Source organism: Amphiprion ocellaris, chromosome 14, assembly GCF_022539595.1.
Source record: "Amphiprion ocellaris isolate individual 3 ecotype Okinawa chromosome 14, ASM2253959v1, whole genome shotgun sequence".
NCBI classification, from domain to species: Eukaryota; Metazoa; Chordata; class Actinopteri; family Pomacentridae; genus Amphiprion; species Amphiprion ocellaris.
In genome coordinates this window covers 28,035,929-28,057,173 of record NC_072779.1, presented here as the reverse complement: position 1 = coordinate 28,057,173, position 21,245 = coordinate 28,035,929, and the positions used below count along the sequence as shown (strand labels likewise).

General features: G+C 38.9%; 1 protein-coding gene across 1 annotated transcript; it reads left to right on the top strand.

Annotated features, from left to right (window-relative positions):
* The first annotated feature begins 6,978 nt into the window (after positions 1–6,978).
* On the top strand, positions 6,979–19,951 carry smfn (small fragment nuclease). Its single transcript, XM_055017452.1, has 7 exons — positions 6,979–7,230; positions 8,887–8,970; positions 9,367–9,444; positions 11,757–11,868; positions 12,598–12,706; positions 13,075–13,128; positions 19,514–19,951. The coding sequence occupies exons 1-7, from the start codon at positions 6,979–6,981 to the stop codon at positions 19,635–19,637; spliced, it is 813 nt and encodes a 270-aa protein (XP_054873427.1). The 3' UTR covers positions 19,638–19,951.
* The last annotated feature ends 1,294 nt before the right edge of the window (positions 19,952–21,245 follow it).

The window sequence follows — 21,245 nt, the reverse complement described above, 5'->3', positions numbered from 1 at the left end:
TATTTAATGAGTTATTGATGCCGGAAGTCCGAATTTGTAAATATCTTTCCGACTTTACTGAACTGCGTTTTATTTCCTGATGTCGCCCTAACTTGCTTGGCTTCATGCTGTCATTTGCGAGCATTTCATCACAAATAACATAACTCTGTCTTGTCCTTTAATAAAACCAAATTTAAGGTAACTCTTGAGGTATAGCCGGAGTTTTTAGTTACTGATGAATCTTCATCCGTTTTGTTTTTCAGACACCGTTTCCGTCAGTCATTTTCTAACTGCACACAAACTAACGAATCGGGATGAACTAGCGAGCCAACCTGAAGAAAGTGTGGAGATAAGTTGAAAGGTCAAGGAGGTGTGGCCATCGAAATAGCAAAGGATTTTTGAAGAAAGACCAAATGAATGTGTTTTAAAAATGTTTTATAGGTAGACTTCCATCTGTATTATGAAAGACCGCCCAATCAATGTGGCTGCATTTGGCTAGATTTGAGCCAACAGTATGTTTCTGAACACCTCAGAATTCATCCCGCTGGTTCTGTCCTACGTCAGATCATCAATAAACACCAGTGGCCCAGTGCCACTGGCAGCAATGCATATCCAAGCCATCACACTGCCTCCACAATGTTTTACAGATGATGTTTTATGCTTTGGATCATGGTCCACACCTTTCCATACTTTTTTATTGCTATCATTCTTGTAGAGATTGATCTTGGTTTCATCTCTGTGCAAAGAATTTTCTTCCATAACTGTGCTGATTTTTTTAGATGTGTTTTAGCAAAGTCCAATCTAGCCTTTCTATTCTTTAGGCTCATGAGTAGCTTGCACCGTGCAGTGAACCCTCTGTATTTACTCTGAGATGGTTGTGGGATTTATTGGGAAACTAGTGGAAGACACTATCCCCAAAAGAACCACTAGGGAGTTTCCCAACCAGAAGTCGTGGATGAACAAAGGCATCTGTGATGCTCTGAAATCCCGCACTGCCACCTACAACACGTGACTCACCACTGGAGACATGGGACCTTACCGGGCCACTCCGTACAGCATCCACAGAGCCGTGAGGGAGGCCAAACAGAGGTATGGGGAGAAGCTGGAGTCACAGCTACAGCAGAGGAACACCAGAGGACTATGGCAGGGACTAAGAGGTGCGCATCCTGGCCGGCCGAGAGGAGGAGACGCACACTGTGACGGAGCATGACGTGAGGCTGATGTTTCAACGCATGAATACCAAGAAGGCTGCAGGACCTGACGGTATAACAGACCGTGTCCTGAAAGCCTGTGCCAACCAGATAGCACCGGTGCTCACAGAAATATTCAACCTCTCGCTCTCCCAGTGCGTCATCCCCAGGTGCTTTAAGCAGTCCATCATTCAGCCAAGCCCAGATGTCTGAATGACTACCGGCCCATTGCTCTCACCTCTGTGGTGATGAAACGTTTTGAAAGACTGGTCAGACACTTCATCAACCCCTACCTGCCTCCCTCGACCCCCTACAATTTGCATACAGACCCAATAGATCCACAGAGGACGCCATCAACCACCTGCTACACACAGCCCTGGCCCACCTGAACACCAGGAAGGGGAATTATTAGCGACTGCTGCTCGTGGACTTCAGTTCAGTATTCAACACCATATCCCCTCCAGACTGGTCACTAAGCTGCACGACCTCGGACTCACCTCCTCCCTGTCCAGGTGAGTCTACAGCTTTTTGACCAGAAGACCACAGGTGGTTCGAGTGGGAAAACACCTGTCCCACTCATGCACTCTGAACATTGGTCCCCCCCAGGGCTGTGTGCTGAGCCCTCTGCTGTACTCACTGTAGACTAATGACTGTTTGTCCACATCAGACTCTAACACCATTATCAAGTTGCTGATGACACAGCAGTGGTGGGTCTGATCTCCAACAACAACGAGGACTATGTGATGGAGATGCCCACCTGGATGATTGATGCAGAGACAACAGCCTCCTCCTGAACGTCACAGCAACACCAAGGAGCTGATTGTAGACTACAGCAAGAAGCAGCAGAGGGCATACCACCCACTCAGGATCAGCAGGACAGAGGTGGAGAGAGTGGAGAGCTTCAAGTACTTGGGTGTTAATATGAGGGTGAAGAAAGCTCAACAGCGTCTATACCACCTCAGATGACTGAGGAACTTTAAGCTTCCTCTCAAGGTACTCAGGAACTTCTACACCTGCACCATTGAGAGTATTTTGGCTGGCAGTATCACCACCTGGATGGGCTGCAGCACCCAGCAGGACTTCTTGGCCCTGAGGAGGGTGGTCCGCTAGGCTGAGCGCACCATCAGAACCACCCTCCCCAACCTGCAGGACATTTACAACAAACACCGCAGGTTAAAGGCCAGGAAGATTGCTCATGAGCCCATCCACCCCAGCCACAGACTGTTCTCTCTGCTGCCATCAGGTCAGCGTTACCGCTGCCTAAAGGCAAACACAGAGAGGATGAGGAGGAGCTTCTTCCCACAGGCTGTCCGCCTGCTGAACCTGAAACAGTAGACCCAATAGACAATCAACCTGCAAATATCCACCATACTGTTTACACTTTGCCTTGTATATATGTGTTATTTTGCACTATTTGACACTTTTATGTTTATTTTGCTTGTTTCTGTTTATGTACATACATAAATACACACACACACACACACACACACACAAATACCAAATACATATATATATATTTTCCCACAGGTCTGTTGAGGGCTAATATCTGAAATCCATGACAACCTTTAGGTTCAACTATCAGTTTTGTTTTACTATTGATTAATTTGTTGACTCAATTATATATATACACACACACACACACACACACACACACACACACATTTATATATTCATATTTATTTATTTATTGTATATCTTTATTCTTATTATTCTTGCACAATACATTTCACTGCACATTATAATATGCGTAATTGTATTTGTGATAAATAAAGGTCTTGAATCTTGTATCTCTCATTCAGTCTTCTCTTTATGGTAGACTTGGACAATGACACGCCTACCTCCTGGAGAGTGTTTGTAATTTGGTTGGCTGTTGTAAAGAGATTTTTCTTCATCATGAAAATGACTCTGCGATCATCCACCACTGTTGTCTTCCGTGAACATCCAGGTCTTTTTGCACTTCCGAGTTCACCAGTGCGTTCTTTCTTTGTCAGGATGTACCAAACTGTAGATTTTGCCACTCCTAATATTGTAGCAATTTCACGGATGAGTTATTTCTGTTTTCACAGCTTAAGGATGGCTTGTTTCACCTGCATGGAGCACTCCCTTGACCGCATGTTGTCTTCACAGCAAAATCTTCTAAATACAAGCACCACACCTTAAATCACTCCAGGCCTTTTATATGTTTAATCGGTAATAACATAACAAAGGAATTGCCTACACCTGCCCATGAAATGGCCTTTGAGTCAATTGTCCAATTATTTTTGGTCCCTTTTAAAATAGGGTGGCACATGTTCAGGAGAAGAAACTCCTAAACTCTTCATCCAGTTTGGATGTGGATACCCTCAAATGAAAGCTGAGAATCTGCACTTTGTCCATGTCCATTATATAACTATAATTGGAATATGTTTCACTAAACAGGTAAAAAAACAAAACTTGTGTTAGTGTCCAAATATATATACCTAACTGAAATTCTTTATTATGCAGTCTATGGTAGGACCACAGTTACCACTGACCTACCTTACTGTAGCTCAGTAATTTCCAAACTAGGGGGCACGACCCCTAGTTTGGGGCTTGGTGACAGGATGGCCAGGTCTCTGTGTGTGTGCACATATGTACTGATCTGGAGTTTGGTATTATTTAAAAAGAAAAGGTATGCAATTTGAAAACAGCCATTGTGAGATGAAGATGGTTGCAGTTTTTGGAACCAGGCACCGCAGATGCTCTTCAGTAGGCTCCTCTCATTTCACAAATTTAGTCTCCTCAATTCCTCGATCCTGTGGCCTGTGACTCAAAAATCAATGCCGGTGCATCATAACAAAGGACATCTCATCTACTAAACTGCATCTTGAGGTATTAGAACTGAGGAGGCTTGCTATAAGCGAGGATGCACAGTTATATCCACACTGCTTTCTTGATACACACACAGTTGGAATACAAAAAACCAGGTTGGCAGCAGGACTGACAAATGTGTGTATATAATATTCAATGTTTATGTATGTCACTCTTTATTTATATACTATTATTTTGTGCGTGACGACTATTTCAAACTTTACCCTGGACAGGTCTATGAAATAAAAAAACAAAAATGCATGACATCTGTATATTCTCATCATATTCTCTCGTGTTGTTACTTGAATTATTACATAAAAGTCTACATTGAGAACATAAAACAAAGTGGTAGGTTACAATAAAACAACATACAGGTGATGCAGCTGTGCCACATGTCACATTTAAGTGATGCCACTTTAGACTGATGCTCCAAGGCGAGGATGTCTCATTTTGTTAAAAACCTCTTGCCTTTACTCCTCTCTTCTCACATCTCCTCCTCAACTTCTCTACTCAAATCTCTACTGGCAGGAGTAGGGTATGTCTGCAGACCCAGAGGCTGCACTCTCACGATTGCATTGATAGGACCACACTTGTAGGACCGTGGTGTTTGTACGCAACGGGACGGAATTCGATAGGATTTTTCCTCATTACGAAAAAATAAACACCACATGCTACACATCATCATCTGTATTAATAACTTTACAGCACAGAACAGTACTATAACAAACTTGCGAATGAGAAAGATTTTGTTGCTATAGTAACATGATTTTCTGTAAGCGGGATGGAACAATAGAATATTGAAATTTTGACAAACAGATTCAAAATTAAATTCAATTGAAGTTAAAAATCAAGACTAACCATTCAATTCAATTAAATTTTATTTATATAGTGCCAATTACAGTCAAATTGTCTCGAGTTTTACAGAACCCACATTCCTGACCCCCAGAGCAAGCCAAAAGGCGACAATGGCAAGGAAAACACCCTTTAAACAGGGAAAAAAACCTTGAGCAGAACCCGGCTCTAATGTCGGGGGACCCATCTGCCTGCTGGCCAGGCAGGTTGAGAAGGACAGAAGAGGTAGAGAGGTAGAGATAGAGGGTTAGAGGTAGAGGGGTAGAGGTAGAGGGGCAGAGGGATAGAGGTAGAGGGTTACAGGTAGAGGTAGAGAGATAAAGGTAGAGGGATAGAGATAGAGAGGTGGGGGGGGACACAAGGACCAAAGAACACACAGTTTAATACATGCATGATAAGACAGATGAACCATGTCTTGTGATTTTTGGTCGGTGTGATACAGCATATTATAATTGCGCTGCAAAATTGCAACAACAGGTCTTGGTGTATGTAAATGTTACCGCTTTATTTTTAACAAAGTCCACAGATGATTAGGCATTGATGATTCAATAATATCTAAATATGTATCGTAAAATGAATTGTATTGATATGAAATTGTTGAATACGCCACAATACAATGTAAATTAATTTAACAATTCAAGACTGTGAATGCAATCCATGCTAGAATGCACTTCCACACAATAAAAAATGGTAAGGAAATGATGTTATTACAAATTTCTTTTATTTTTTTTAACTTGCAAAAGTGGAATTGTATTGCATTAGTCGTCTTCAATTTGTTCATATTTACAAATTAGACTTTGCTTGAACATCATAATGATTTCTGATGTCTGAGGACTAATTAGTAGATGGCATTCTTTTTTGAACAAACATCACACTTGTTGCATGCAATTCAGGTATATCCATCCTTGCAATGCTTGCAGTTGACTCTTTTTTCCACTTTCACTGGCAAGTGCCCCATATTATCCCTGTGAACATCAGGACGAGGAGATTTGTACACCATATTTTTCGCACTAGGGCTTTGCTCTTGTCTCATCCATAGAAGGTACCTGGAAATGCCTCCTATTCATGATTTCCTTCTCAGGGACCTGCAGGGTCCTACAGTCACGTCTGTATAGCAGCCAAGCACTGATCACACCAAGGGTGATGGTGTGCCAAAATATGTACAAATAGCAGCATCTGGACCTGATGTGGAACTTGTACTGGGCCGTAAAGGAATCAAGCAAATCGATTCCACCCATGAATCGGTTGTATGTCATATATATATACATATATATATATATATATATATATATATATATATATATATATATATATATATATATATATATATATATATATATATATATATATATATATATGATGGGGCCTTCTGTGTATATATTGTATACAATGGGCCGATTCAGTTGTTTAAGTATTTTGCATTACCATAACTTCTGGTAAGTGTGATGTGAGTATGGCTAAAATAACATCAGTATGGATAATTTGGCTTTGACAGTCTGAACATCTGACATACCTTATCTGTAATAACAGCTATTCTCCTGCATTCCTCATTACTGTATTTGACTGTTTATCAGTGTGTTAGGTTACTTAGTGGGACATATTTTGTCACCTGGTTTAGATGCAAATTTTAATGAGAACTGATGTAAAATGGATGCTGAACCATGAACAGAGATCACAGATTCCCTGCACAGCATTTTAATAAGCTACCCTTCCATTAATAAAACTCGGAGAGACTGTATACAGGTATACATATGAATCAGAGAATCAAATGTGTTTCTCTGACTTTCTGTACAGACAGAAAACCCCATTCACACACTGCATGTACACTGCCGACCTGTAACTCCTCTTCACCCGGAACATCTGGTGTCTCACCGCTATAACCCAAATTGGGCAGCTGAGGGCGCACACAGATGCCAGCTCATTTCACATCGCTATTGCAACGGATATATGGGAACAAAGAAATATGTCTCAGTCTTAGCTATACTGCATGAAACCGTAAGCATTTTGGAAGACCATCTGTAGTACGTACTTAAAGTAAAAAGATAATGTTGGCACGCAGCCAGTGCAGTTTACAGGGCCGATGGGATAGAGGATTTTTACGACACATCGAAGCGGAAGTCGGCTCATCATGCAGGTATACACGCGGAGCTCGGTTCTGACGTTGGCTGCCTATGGGTTTCTGTGTAAGGGGAAGCAGGCTGTGGTCGCAGTAAATCATCCACACTGCAGTAAGTGCAGTAGTGTTCAGCAGAAAAAGGTTAGCCGTTCAATACACCAGTTTACTGCCACGACGACCGACCCCGACATTACTTCCAGATCCAGAAGAGTCTGCATGTCGCCCAGCGCCATGTCCCAGAGGATGGTGTGGGTGGACCTGGAGGCAAGTCATTGGGGGGGCTGGTAGCTGTGTAGCTAACTGTATATATATTTGCTAACGTTAGCTGCACCAAGCTAAGCAGGTGTTAATGATGCGAATGATCAGCCGGTAAATCTGCGACTTTGGTTCAACTTTAAATAAGCGCGATATGTATAACTAAATCACACGTAATGTTAATCTCTTCAGTACTGTTACTTCTACAAGTAGAAGGATATTCCAAAGGCTGACAGGCTATCTCAGGGAGAAGGGTATGTCTGCAGAGCCGAGGGCTGCACCGAGAGGGCTGCACGAAGGGGGATGCACACTTCCGGTCGCGCATTTAGAGCATTTTTTTACAAGTTGCCACAATCATGATAACTAAAGTGCACAAGCTACGGTTTAAATGCAGAGCTTGCAGCTTAGAATTTGAAAGGTCTTTTCAAAGAGTTTTCCACTTTTATTTTGGCCCCAGTAAGTTTGTCTGTAGAGCCCGAGGCTGTACTTTCAGGACCACATCGAGTATTCCACACAAAGTACTACATCATACCCTACCTAAGACTTTAAAGGTTTAATTCACCCAAATAGCACTAAGACTTGTGTTAAGCAACATGAAATTTGTTCGTCTTTACTCGTTTCGAGCCATGCTTTTATTCTGAAGGAGGTGTGCACCGATACACGGAAGTGACGTATTCCGTGAGTGCCAGGAATTTGTTTGACGGTCCATGTTGATGAAGTTCCGAATACCTGTTCCATGAATTAATTCCTTAACAGTTAGCATTTGGACAAATTCTGTAATTATCAGGTAAAATAATAATGGAATCATCTGTAATGGCCTTTGTGGTGTTGAGATCTCAAACAGCCCAATCTGAAAGGTTGGAAAGAGGCAATACATACGGACAACTATGGAGGCAGATATATATTTATATTTCTTTTATACAATAACATAAAAATAAAAGTTAAATACACAAACACACAAAGGTACATTAGCGCTTTGACTCCCTGACATGCATAAATACAAATGTTTATAACATTAAACGAGTAAAACATAAAACAAACAACCCCCTCGGTGCAGCCCCTGGCTCTGCAGACACATACTATTGATGTCAGGACGTACCGTGTATTTCATGTTTTAGCTTAGTAGTGGCCAGTTGTCATTCTGCTGTTCTGGCTGATGTGGTGAAACATCTGGCAGTCCACTGATTAAAACATGGGAGGAGGTAGTGCATGTTAGCAACTGGGCATGACACAGGCTGAGCTTCGTGTCAGACTTGAGGAGAACTTGTATTCTCTAAAACTACCTTTTCCTGCCGCCTGGAGTGACTGTAGTGTGAAACCAGCACCCAATGGATAAGAGAAATAGTTGCTAAATCCAGCTGAACTTAGATGCTTTTTTTTGTCATCACTGCATGTCTGCTCTGTAAATTACTTGGTGTTGTTTTGTAGAAGAATGACAGAAATCAACAGATTTTAAAAAAAAACCAAAAAAAAACAGCTGGTTTCCTGACAGTCCCCCTTGGTTTTGTATAACCAGCCATCACGTGGATGGAGTCTGGTGATGCTGCTGTAAACCTATCCATGCTGTTCAAGACTATTAAAGTTAAGAGTGTGATATTCAGAATTGACATTCAGACACGTGCTGGATCGTCTTTCACAATTAAGCTTTGTTTGTCTGTTTTTTAGATGACAGGTCTTGACATTGAGAAGGACCACATCATTGAAATGGCGTGCATCATCACAGACTCTGACCTGAACATTTTGGCTGAGGTAATATGTACTAAAAACGCCACTGGACTGTCTCTTGTCTTCAGTTTGTCTTGTAAATTACAGTGCCTATGAAAAGTATTGTGTTTATTTGTGTAGTGTTTAGTAGACACTAAACAAACATGGCATATAATCTGATAGCCAAAAAGCTCAATTATAGTGTCACTAAGAGTCTTCTGCAAGTTGAGTTCAGAGTCTCCCACATGCCAAGTCATAGGTGTTTTGGTGGCCTCCCTCTTTCTTACAAAGTTCCTCAGTTTTTGAGATGGCCTGGTCTAGGCAGATTTACACATGTGCCATATTCCTTCCATTTCTTGAAAAGCAACAAAAAGGTAAAATTTTCGAGGGCCATGAATACTTTTTATCAGAACTTTAAAATCATCTGTTGTTTTTCGACAGGGACCCAACTTGATAATTAACCAGCCAGACGAACTACTGGAAGGAATGTCAGAGTGGTGTAAAGAGCATCATGGAAAGGTAAGCTGCCTTTGTGGTCTGAGACTTAAAGGAAAACAGATTTTTTTTTAAAAATCACCTTGTTGTGCAGAAGATGTTTTTTGCACAGCTGTCTGTAAGGAGCAAATTTTGCACTTTTGGCCACAACCCTGCCAGTAATGACCAACAGTGTGTGTGTGTGTGTGCGTGCGTGCGTGCGTGCGTGTGTGTGTGTGTCTGTGTGTCTGTGTGTCTGTGTGTCTGTGTGTCTGTGTGTGTGTGTGTGTGTGTCAGCCAGCCAGCCTATGTGGAACAGATGCAACGACTGCAGAGGGCAGGGCAACAGTAATATCTGCCACAGACCAAAACATTTTTCTGGCTAATAAATCCATCTTCTATGCCAGGTTACTGCTGTATAAAGTTACAGGTGTAGAGCTGCATGTTATTGGGAAAAACTGAAATTGCGATTTTTATTTTTAATGCAATATAAATTATGATACAAAAAAGTCCATTATCCTTGGAGCAGGCAGCTGCATCTGTATGTTTACAAGTCTATATTTGCATTGCAAGTGTAGCGGAACGTGTAGAAATAACCCTAACCCTGCAGTGCCCCAATTCTGCAGGATTGGCATTCTGACCAACTGAATTGGCAAGATTGGCACCCAAATTCTGGATGTTAGTTAGGGAGATCAGAAGGTCAGAATGCCAATCCTGCAGAAGTGTGGTTTTCCTCACACTTGACACTTTATGACCCTTATCAGATTCTGGAGGAGGTAGGAGGATCCTGTTGGCAAAAGTGCCATGAGTGGCCTTTATTAGTAAAAATCTGATCGACGGATCATTACCTCCAAATGGAACCATTTGGAGGTGAATTTTTGATTAGCTGTCCTCTGAAATGGTGTCTTACCAAATTTACAGCTTTGGGAAAGGGTCTTTGGATCTTTGTGTGTTGCTCTGGAAGGTTCTGCTCCTTAGTACGCTACACAAGCATGGGGACTGTGCATGGGCCAAGAAAACAAATAGTGCTCAAAACAAATGCTTGTTTCGAGGAGAGGCTGTATGAGCAGATTTTCCATTATCCACACATTTATAATTCAACATTAAAGGAGTTGTAATTGAAAGAGTGGCAGCCAGAATTTGGAGGTGCTTAGATTTTTACATGCTTTCTATCCATGGCGGCCAGATGCAAAGGGAAGTTCCAAATTCTCCTGAAATCGTCCTCTGCACATGCAGATAATCACTAAAACAGTGACTCATTTCAGTGTGCAACTAGCTGCTAAATACTATAGAAAGTGCAATGTCGCAGGTCCAAGTGACTTTGGACTAGCACACTTTGAGAGATCTGCTTGGAGGGCATGGGGAAAGCACAGAACCAGAAGGGGTTCTATGATCAAGGGATATGATATAAAATACAAATGATCTATCGAAATTTAGCCATGAATTGCAGTAGAAGCCTTTTAGACAAGTTAAAGCCTTAATGCTGTGGCAAGTCCACTTTCTGATTTTTGAAGTCTTTATTTTATATATAAAACAAAAAAAAAAAAAAAAAAAAAGAATCTCACTACATTACATCATCCAGACTGTATTAGACCAAGTGTTGATGAAAGACCTGGTCACAAAGGTTACACAAATTAGAAAATTGGTTTTAAACTCTCTTTAAACTCTCCCTGCTCATTTAGTCTAAAATGTATGAGTTGAAGTGTAGGAGTTTTTAATCAAGGCCTTTTTTGATGAGATCAGGATGGGGAGAAAAATTGTAAAAAGGTGCTTTCATGAAACTCACACTGTTTTTTACTTACTGCAGTCTCTTTGTTAATGGTGTCCATCTTTGACAAAGTAGACCTAGTTAGTTGTGGTCCTGATGGAGAAACCTCCCTGCAGTCAACAGTAGTTGTTGATGCTATTTAAAAATGGGTTTATTATATAGCCATCCCTATCCTTTTTTTCCTTCACTCAAATATTGTAAAATATAGTAATATATTTTTTTTCCTGAGGACCCAACACTGCATCTTTTTTTGTCCTTCAAAATTTCAATTTCTATCTCATCTAGCATTTTTATTTAAAATCCACTCCTCTCTACATTTGTGCACGCATGCACACAAAAACACTGCCCGTCTGATCTCATACATACACTGTGTCAATGCAAGGACTACAGAGCAGACAGTACCCTAGTCACATCAGTTTCCTAACCTTATCCTAAACTGTTGCATGTGCTCAACATCTGCCTGTGCTGTGACAAACTGTCATATTTCAGTAATTTAAAAAGAGAGAGGGCAATTTTTTCTTTTTAGTGTATGTACAAATAAAGTTGTCTTTTAAAAAGTTTTTAGTCATGTGCTGTAATTGTTTCTCAGTCAGGACTGACCCAGGCGGTACGGGATAGTAAAATCACCCTAGAACAAGCGGAGTATGAGTTCCTGTCCTTCATCAGACAGCACACTCCACCCGGACAGTGTCCTCTTGCTGGTGAGTTCCGTTTTAGCACCAGTAGCAGAACTAAAACATCACAAAGGATGCCATGAAAACCAAAATTTAGGTACCAAGTAATGAGAGAGAACATGATGGTACATGTTTTTCTGTGGTACTGAAACTACCAAAGATTTTTATAAATGCCAAATGATTTTATAGGTGACATCAATTGCAGTGGCAAGTGCACGTGCCACAACAGTCCCGCTGCATAAAAAAAAAAGTCAATTAAAGTTGATCTTTGAGTCAGATAATCAGGACAAGTTGTACATAACCAAAGCCAGAATGCAAACAGTGTCACAGAACATTTAAAATGAATGGAGGAAGTGACTCAAATTGATCTAAATGGCCCAAAGAAAAACATCCACATCTGTACACAGAATTTAGGGGGAGAGTTCCAGTTGTTACTTTATATTAATAACGTGTTGTCTTTTCAATTTCCTCACGGGCAGGAATAAAGTATCTATCTAATCAATGTTCACATCCTGAAATGTTACCATTATGGTTTCTGTCTTGTGACTTCTGCATCTGTTTTAGCAATGGTTCACAAATAACAAACTCCTGTAAGCCTATGCAGTGATAGCTTTTAACATGATTATACTCTTAATTTGTTTGTCATATTTGGGAGAATTTGAGAGTCATGAAAATTGTCTGGTACTGCAGCCTCATAACTTGTCAGTGAACAGATTTGGCTCCAGCAGGCATGTCTCATAATTCCTATTTGTGCAGGTAACTCTGTGCACGCAGACAAGAGGTTCCTGGACAAGTACATGCCACAGTTCATGTACCACCTTCACTACAGAATCATTGATGTCAGCACCATCAAGGAGCTCAGCAGGCCAGTGTTGTGTGACTGTGGAGAGTCTTAAGATTATGTAGTGTTGTGCAAAGTTGTGGAAACCTCCTCAACTTCAGAATACTCCAGATAAACATGATCTTTTGTAATTTGATTGTACTTAGATTGCCTAAAGGGTACTTTGTTTACTCTTCCTAACAAGGCATTAATATTTCTGATGAATTTATTACATTCATCAGTTCATTTGTAAAAATATTCATAATTGCATTGCAGAACAGGTTTTGTGATTCAGCAATTAATTTATCTCTACTTAGCAGTACAACATAAGAAATTACCTGTAAGACTATACATGAGAAGTTCAAAAAGAGTGAAATAATGTGTCTTTGCTTTTCTTATGTGAACCCTTACAGACGGTGGTTTCCAGAGGAATTCAAGATGGTGCCACACAAGAAAGCAACTCACAGGTAAATAAGAAACACTCATCAACCTAATCATCAGCTGTTCAACTGAGAAAGGTCAGTTCTGGTTTATTTCAACTGATATCAGAATTTTGTAGCTATGGTCTACAACAAAATTGGACACCGCAAAACAGGTGTAGAAAACAAATTTGCGATTATCCAGATTATCTAAACCTCTTTTAAATCAGACTGAAAGTGAGTACAACCAAAGTGATGCTAATAGTCCTTCATTGCTGAGGTGCAAACTGCACCATTAATGCAGGCATTCAAAGTTAAAGCATGAAAAGGATCTGTAAACTGTAATGTATGTATACTGCGGACAGACTGAGCCATGATGTTACGACATAACTTTATTTTGTCTTCAATTAAAATAAGATGAGGGTTTGTTTGTATTTCTCTTATCTTGTTTCATTCCTCACCTGAACAGCCATGCTACGATTTGTGATTAACTTGGTAAATATTCAGCTATTGCGACCAATCAAAGTGAAAAGATCCAAACTTAAATGAATCGTAATTATCCATTAACCCTCATTCATCAGTTAAAAAAAACTACACAGAGGTCCTTAAGGGCAAAAGTGTCCTTGTCAGAAAAGTTTGTCATAGAAATTTATATGTTTTAGTGGTGGGATGCGATGAAAAATGAGTAATTAATTACAGGGTTTGTAGTTAATTAATCGCGATTTTTTTGTCAAATAGCAATATTTGACGCAAAAAGTAAATTTTTCAATTCAAATGAGTTTTGATTGACAGATAAATCAATGAATAGACATATACGTATTTATTTATTTTTATTTAAAAAATGGGACATATAGAAAAAAGGGATTTTGATGGTATACAGCCTTGGATTTAGTTCGGTTTTCCCACTGTATGGCACATAACATAAGCATAAGTAGTTCAAGGACCTTCAAAAAGTGTAAAATCCATAGAATAATTCTGTTTTCATAGTTTCTCGGTCTGATAAATGGTGCAATTTTGATGTTTCTTTTTTAGGAATATTATTATTATTATTTTATAAACTAAAAGTTTATAATTAATAATAATAATAATAATAATTAAATAAATAATAACAAACCAACGCCAATCGTCACAGAACTCCGCTGAGGCTCACCCTCCTTGACGGAGTAATAACTTAAAGATATTTATACTTCATTATATTTATCTGTGCATGTTTCATCTGTCTACTACATTCACAGATTACTGCAAAAGTTTGCAAAGTTTGCCAAGTGCAGTTATTGCGATTATATTCAACATTTTAAGACGTTTTGTAAACTCAAGCACTTCCAATGTCTTCTAAAGAGGTCTATTATGGGATGGCTACAGCATTTGTCTGTACCAGGACTGTCGTAGCTAATGTTAGCTCTGGAGTAGAGATCGACTGATATGGTTTTTTCATTGCCAATACGGATTATTAGTAGTCAAGGGGGCCGATAACCAATATTTGGAGCTGATATTCATTGCAGTAAACTTGAAAATATTGACATCAAAATTTTGAATAATGCAAACTCCAACACTTAACTTCATTTAAATGCCTTTAAGCATATGTTTATTAAACAGCTTTTCAGATTTGCAACATGTTTAAAGTTTTTTTTATATCTTAGACAATAGACACCTTTGTTTTGAAATTCTAGCAGAAACTGCAGGGAGCTCCCAGGCTCAGCAGCATGTCTTATAAAGTTAAATGAAAAATTAAAGAAAAAAATGGCTCCCGAAAGTTTTGTCATTATATTTATTTATTACTCTGCCAAGGAACGGTGGAGTTATGTGACAATCGGCATACGTTTGTCTGTGTGTCTGTCTGTCTGTCTGTCTGTCCGTGAAACATTACTCAAAAAGGACTAACGGATTTGGATGAAATTTTCAGGGGAAGTCAGAAATGGCACAAGGACCACCTCATTAAATTTTCACAGTGATGCGGCTTATAGTCTGGATCCACAGCTTTGTTACGGATTTCCCATTGCAAGATACAGCTGCTGGCACGGCGTCGCTGTAACCATGACAAGTGAACACTGTGTCAGTTACCTGCTGACGATCACATGATTGCGTTCCTACTACAAATTGACTGTGATTTATCAGTTGGAAATCATACAAGAAACAAATTACTATACTGTGGGGTGTTTCTGAGTCCCATCAATTCCTGCCGCCCGCTACATACTGTGTTTAGGTCACGCAGTGTAGCAAACCCCAGCCAGACAATGGTGAAGCTCCTGCTGTTTCACAAAGCCTTTATTTACGGTCAGCCGTCAGCCTTATTTTGAACACAAATTCACCTTTCTGTTCTTCACTCGTTTCTTCAGGAAACACCGTAAGAGCTTGACCCCATTCCAGCTAGTTGCTTATAAGTTTATACACATCCTTTGTTAGACAGCAACAGCGTGGAACCGTTTTCTGTTATCTTTACATGAATTTTCGGACTTTTCGGCAGCGTCTTTGTCATGTGAAGAAACTGCTTCTTAGATTAACAGTTCCTGTGCCACTGGAATGTGGACAAAGTAAAAGCCTGTAACATTAAAAATACACCTTCAAAATAAAAGCATGGGGGGAACGAATATTTTAACACTAGCAAAACAAAGGCTTGCCAAAAGTGATGAACTGATCAACAGACCTTTATAAGAGTAACGCAATTCGGTATCAATACAGAACGTGCACATGCATAACACATGCCTGTGCTCAATGCAAGGTCATTTTATATTAGAGAGTCTGCTGCCTTAATGTACCTTTGAAACGTATTTGCTACCAGTCAAAAGTTTGGACACACCTTCTCATTCAATGGTTTTTATTTAATTATATTATACATTGTAGATTAATACTGAAGACATCAAAACTATAAAAGAATACATATGGAATTATGTTGTGTGCTCTCCTCACAACATGTGACTGTGTGCTGCTAGACAGCCAGTGAACCATTCAAGCAAACTCCATACACAAGGCTTTCTTTTCTTGCATTTATGGAGGTCTCTTGTAGTCAAAAGTGATAATTGGTAACTGTAACGTACAGAAAAATGCAATTACCATCTCTATTGCACATGTGGTATGCTAAACACAAACAGCTAGCTAATACACATATAATACATCAGTTAATGCTGCTAATGAAAACACCATCGAGTTTGCAAAACTTACTGAAAGTAATAATTCACAACATTTGTGGCCTCTATTATATATAAGTGCTTTGAACACATAATACTTGCAAAGACAAAAAATTCCTAAGGCTCAAACATTTTAGAGCCAACACAACATATTCAGTAGGTTTTTCAGACATTGTTTCTGCTGCACTGCTAGCTTGTTTTTCGCTGAGAGAAAAAACAAAGATTGTCTACCGCAAGATGAGCATCCACTCTGTGGGTGAGAAGGTGTGTCCAAAATTTTGACTGGTAGTGTATCTGCTCTCCTGAGCTTCTTTACTCAGCAAATCTTTTTCTCATCTCCCATGTGTGTGAGCACTGTGCATGCACAGATTTCACTGCTGATTGGCTGCTACCGGTACCGTGAGTCTGCGTGTAACCAGTCAGATTGTGCTGTGGGTGGGACAATGCTGGAGACAGAGTAGTGTCTGCAGACACAAAATAACCCAATTTTCAATACAATACAATACAATACAATACAATGACTTTATTAATCCCCAAAGGGAAATTCAATTGTCTGGTCTCATCTGTTTACTTTTGAATTAAATAGTCTGATTGCTGATGGCAAGAAAGATTTTCTGAATCTTTCTGTCCTGCAGTGCAGGGATAGGAGCCGTCCACCAATGTTGTGTTGTTCACTGAGGCAGATGTAAAGTGGATGATCCAGGTTTGTCAAAATGGCCTCCATCTTTCTAAGTGCCCATCTCTCCACCTCATCCTCCAATGTGTTCAATCTGATTCCAACCACAGAGCCAGCCTGTTTTAATCAGTTTGTTCAGACGCCTTGCATCCTTGTTTGTTATACTGCCTCCCCAGCAGACTGCAGCATAAAACAGGACACTTGCTACCACAGACTGATAAAACATCTGCAGCATCTTACTGCAGATGTCTAATGATTGAAATCTTCTGAGGCAAAAGAGTCAGCTCTGGTCCTTTTTGTAGATGAAGTCTACGTTTTTAAACCAGTCCAACTTATTATCAAGGTGGACACCTAAATATTTATACGATGTCACCACCTCGATGTCCACGCCACAAGGGTTCACTTGCTGAAAAGGGGGTTTGGATCTGCGGAAATCGATGATCATTTGCTTTGTCTTTGAGGCGTTGAGTATCAGGCAGTTTTAAATAGAGCTCTTATCAGCTGTTGGATATATAAAAAAAAAAAAAAAGGCAGATGCAAATATGCATCAAAATGCTTAATGTTGACACCAAACACATCCCTACTCTGGAGCTAACTGCAACATGTTTTGCATTGAGGTGATACTGTTGACTTGAAGTACTGCAGTGATAAGTAAACTCCTTGTTGCACAATTTGGACACAACCACGCTTTTTACCAAGCTGCCATTGGGAAGATTTTAAAAAAAATAAATAAAAACTTTCCACCCAATAAGCTACGATCTTCCACCACAGTTCAACACTTTGTGTCAGTAGTCCTGTGCATCTTCTTCACAGCTGGCAAATAGACTTTAGATGTATTACCCCCACCTACTGCGCTGGAGTGTGCATCAGTGTTACCAGTGTGCCTAAAATCAGGGGATTAAGTGGTTTTTTTTTTGTTTTGTTTTTTTTTACGCATTATTTTTCCTGTAATTAAATAATCAAAATTATTACATTAAAATACCAGCCCTAATATATTTATATATCTTTCCAGTTTCACTGAGTTAACTTTTAACCAACTTCAGCCCTGATACTAACGACCAAATATTCATTCATTATCAGGATTTGAACCCTTTAAATGCCAGTTTATTTACATGTTGTCACTGTTGTTTTCAATGCAAAAAAAACAGATACAATGATTTATTTTCCCTATAATAGGTGCTAAGTGGAAAATTCTTTTATTTTTTGCTAATATCACATTGAAACTGTTTATCACTCAGTTTCCCAATTCAACACATTTTCCCACAAAGAGGCAGTTAAAGGGTATTTAACATAGGCTCTGTATACCTACACAAACATACTATGAACTGTGCTTTGACCGATTAAACTCTATTATTGTTTTTTCTGTATGTGCACCATATAAACCCTGATGGCAGAAACATCATCCCAGATCCATAAGAGAAGTGTTACTGTCCATTCAGAAGTGCCCGTGCCCAACTAAAGTCTATAGTCAACTAAAGTTAAAAACAAAAGGTTATGGTAGCACAAGATCCTAAATCTGCAATATGACAAATCTTATCTCTGAGACAGAACACCCATTGCTATTCTTCACATTTATAAGCCTTACATAACAGAAAGGGATGGATGGATGGACGGGTGGATGGATAGATGGATAGATAGATTGAAGCTTTATTGATCCCGCTATGGTTAAATTTACAGTGTAACAGCAGCAAATAGAAAAACAGTAATAAAAAAAGCAGCACACAATACACAGTGCATAGATATAGATATTTTCTCCGTCAAGAAGAAAAATACACATATTTACAGCTAAATTTCTATGAAATTGCACAGCGTCATTATTTACATTCTTATTGCACAGTGTGCAAGTGGGTGGGTGGGTGGTCTGATAAAACTAATTGTGCAATGGCACAAAGGAGATGACAGACACGACCTGGGACAAAATGAATTAAAAAAAAAAAAAAAAAACTACCGAGTGAGATTAAATTACTCCAAAAGAAAGCAGCATTCCCTAAGGGATATATCAATGTTATGCAACAACATTGATTCTGATGTATGATTATTGTTTGTACAGTGTCAGATTTAAACAAAAATTCTTACCTTAAGGAAAGGTTTTTCTAAATTTGTAGAAGACCTATAGCAAATCTATGTAAGAGCCAAAATGCATATGAGTTGTATATATTTATTTCATTGAATTGCAGTGCTCTACAATACAGCAAAAAGGAAAAAAAAATAAAGCCTGCATTTGCACCATTTGTCAAATATGCAGAAATGACAACAAAGCCAAAACAACAGAATGAAAGCCTAATAACGAAGAATGCACAATTTCAGGCTGTCGTGTGGGGATGAACAATTGCATTTTGAATCGAGTTCCAAGGCAGCACGTTTGTCCTTTTAAGATTCCTCAATGTAACTTTTTTTTTGATGCATTATTTGAGCAAAGGTTAAAATTTCAAAATTCTCCTAAAATGCCACATATTTGCCAAACTTTATGCCTAATGCATTTAAACAGAAAATTATTTTTAAAAACTAAACAAGAAAAGGACAAAAATGTCCTAATGGTCACATGAGGTTTAAACTTTGTGCTCTCCTTTAAGCTTCAGAAAAATCTGCATAATACACTTAAAATCCTGTTAATTTTTTTTTTCTCCTTCAGAGCCTTGGATGACATCCAGGAGAGCATTATAGAGCTGCAGTACTACAGAGCCAACATCTTTAAAGCGTCAGCAGAAGAGAAGAAGCGAAAAATTGTTGAAAACGGAGGCTGCACCAGATGTTAGGACACAAGTGAGACTATTTAGTCTTCACTGTTGCATTACTTGAAGAAAGCATTCTCTTCATTAATTTTAGTTTCCGTTCATGGTTAACAGCCTAACAATCCAGTGTTTGAATATGATTAATGCAGAGGCTCCATCAAAGGGAACAAGATTCTAGCAATGGTTAAAGGAAACATATTTTCCCAAGTTCAAAAGAGAAACATTTGGAAGTGACCTATGGTATTTATATTTTGTTTTTATTTAGATGGAGAGATTGATTTTCATTTTTTTCTTGTTAAAATGAAACAAAATAAATTCAGTCATCCCTGACAAAACAATTTTGTCCATGTCATTATTATTGTGTAGTGCATTCGTGCCTGAAAAATGATTAAATTACGCAAATATTTTGTTTGCATGCTAAATCTATTTATTTTTTGATTGTGTTTATGGACACTACTGGCCTGTAATGCAATAGAACATTGGAAAAGCTAATTTTTGTTTTCTTCTCAAATACACATTAATGCAGAAGAACAACGTTAATGCTTTTCACACACAAAACAGATGGATTATCTTCCATTTTTATTACTGCATTTACTTCTGTTTTGCACTGTAGCCTCTTGGTCAGTGACCAATTGCCTCTCAGCAGCAGTTGAAAACTTGCATTTTTTTATTCCTGATTGTGGCATACACAACTGTACCATGCACCTGCACACTGGAAAAAATGTTTTGTTGAATTTGCTCAATTTTATTATTAAGTGGTTGCATGAAATAAATTGATTTAAATTCAAATGAAAAAAAAAGTTGAATAAATAATATTTTTGAGCAAATTAAATAGATTTGGTAAGTAATTTTTTGTCAACCACTATTAGTAAATTCAACTCAAATTTCCTTTGTGATTTCAAATGTACTTGAGTAAATTATGCTTGCTTTCAATGAGCTCATTCAAATCAACTAAATTGCTTAATTACTGAAAAAAACTCAGTCTAAATGTTCAATCTAATGAAATGTATTTTGTTTTTAATAATCTCACATCAATAAATTCAATATTCAAAGAACCGCAAAATGATGATGTAAAAACAAAATGACTTTTATTAACAAAGTCAAATACTGTAATGGCAGGAACCACTAATGTTTATTTTTATTTTATTTTTTATTTATCCTATCTATAGACACCTGGTATGAACAGAAATACAGTAGCACCCCATAGAGGGCATTCTGACCAGCTGCATCTCTGTGTGGGGTGGAGGCTGCAGAGCCTATGACCTGAAGAATGTGAAGAGAACTGGGAGGACAGCAGAGAAAATCATTCATCAAAAGTCTCTTCCCACCATTCAGTATATTGCACCTGAGTGCTGCATGTCCCGATCATCATCAGAGACTCGTCACACTCCCACCATGGACTGTTCTCCCTGCTGGCCTCTGGAAAGAAGTTCTGCAGCATTCGGTGCAGGACAACCAGGTTCTGTAACAGCTTTTCCCCCCAGGTCATCAGACTGTTGAACTCTCTATGGAAACAGGCATCTCATTACCTCTTCAATTACATTCTTTCTTATTATGTACAAACATTTTTTCACTACTGTTAACACCACAGGTCACTTTTACTATTTTGCACTACTTGCACCTTATTCCATT

Coding starts and splice junctions, on each gene's coding strand:
- smfn (XM_055017452.1), top strand. CDS start 6,979: ATGCAGGTATACACGCGGAGCTCGGTTCTGACGTTGGCTGCCTATGGG. Junction 9,445..11,756: donor GTAAAGAGCATCATGGAAAG/GTAAGCTGCCTT, acceptor ATTGTTTCTCAG/TCAGGACTGACCCAGGCGGT. Junction 11,869..12,597: donor CGGACAGTGTCCTCTTGCTG/GTGAGTTCCGTT, acceptor CTATTTGTGCAG/GTAACTCTGTGCACGCAGAC.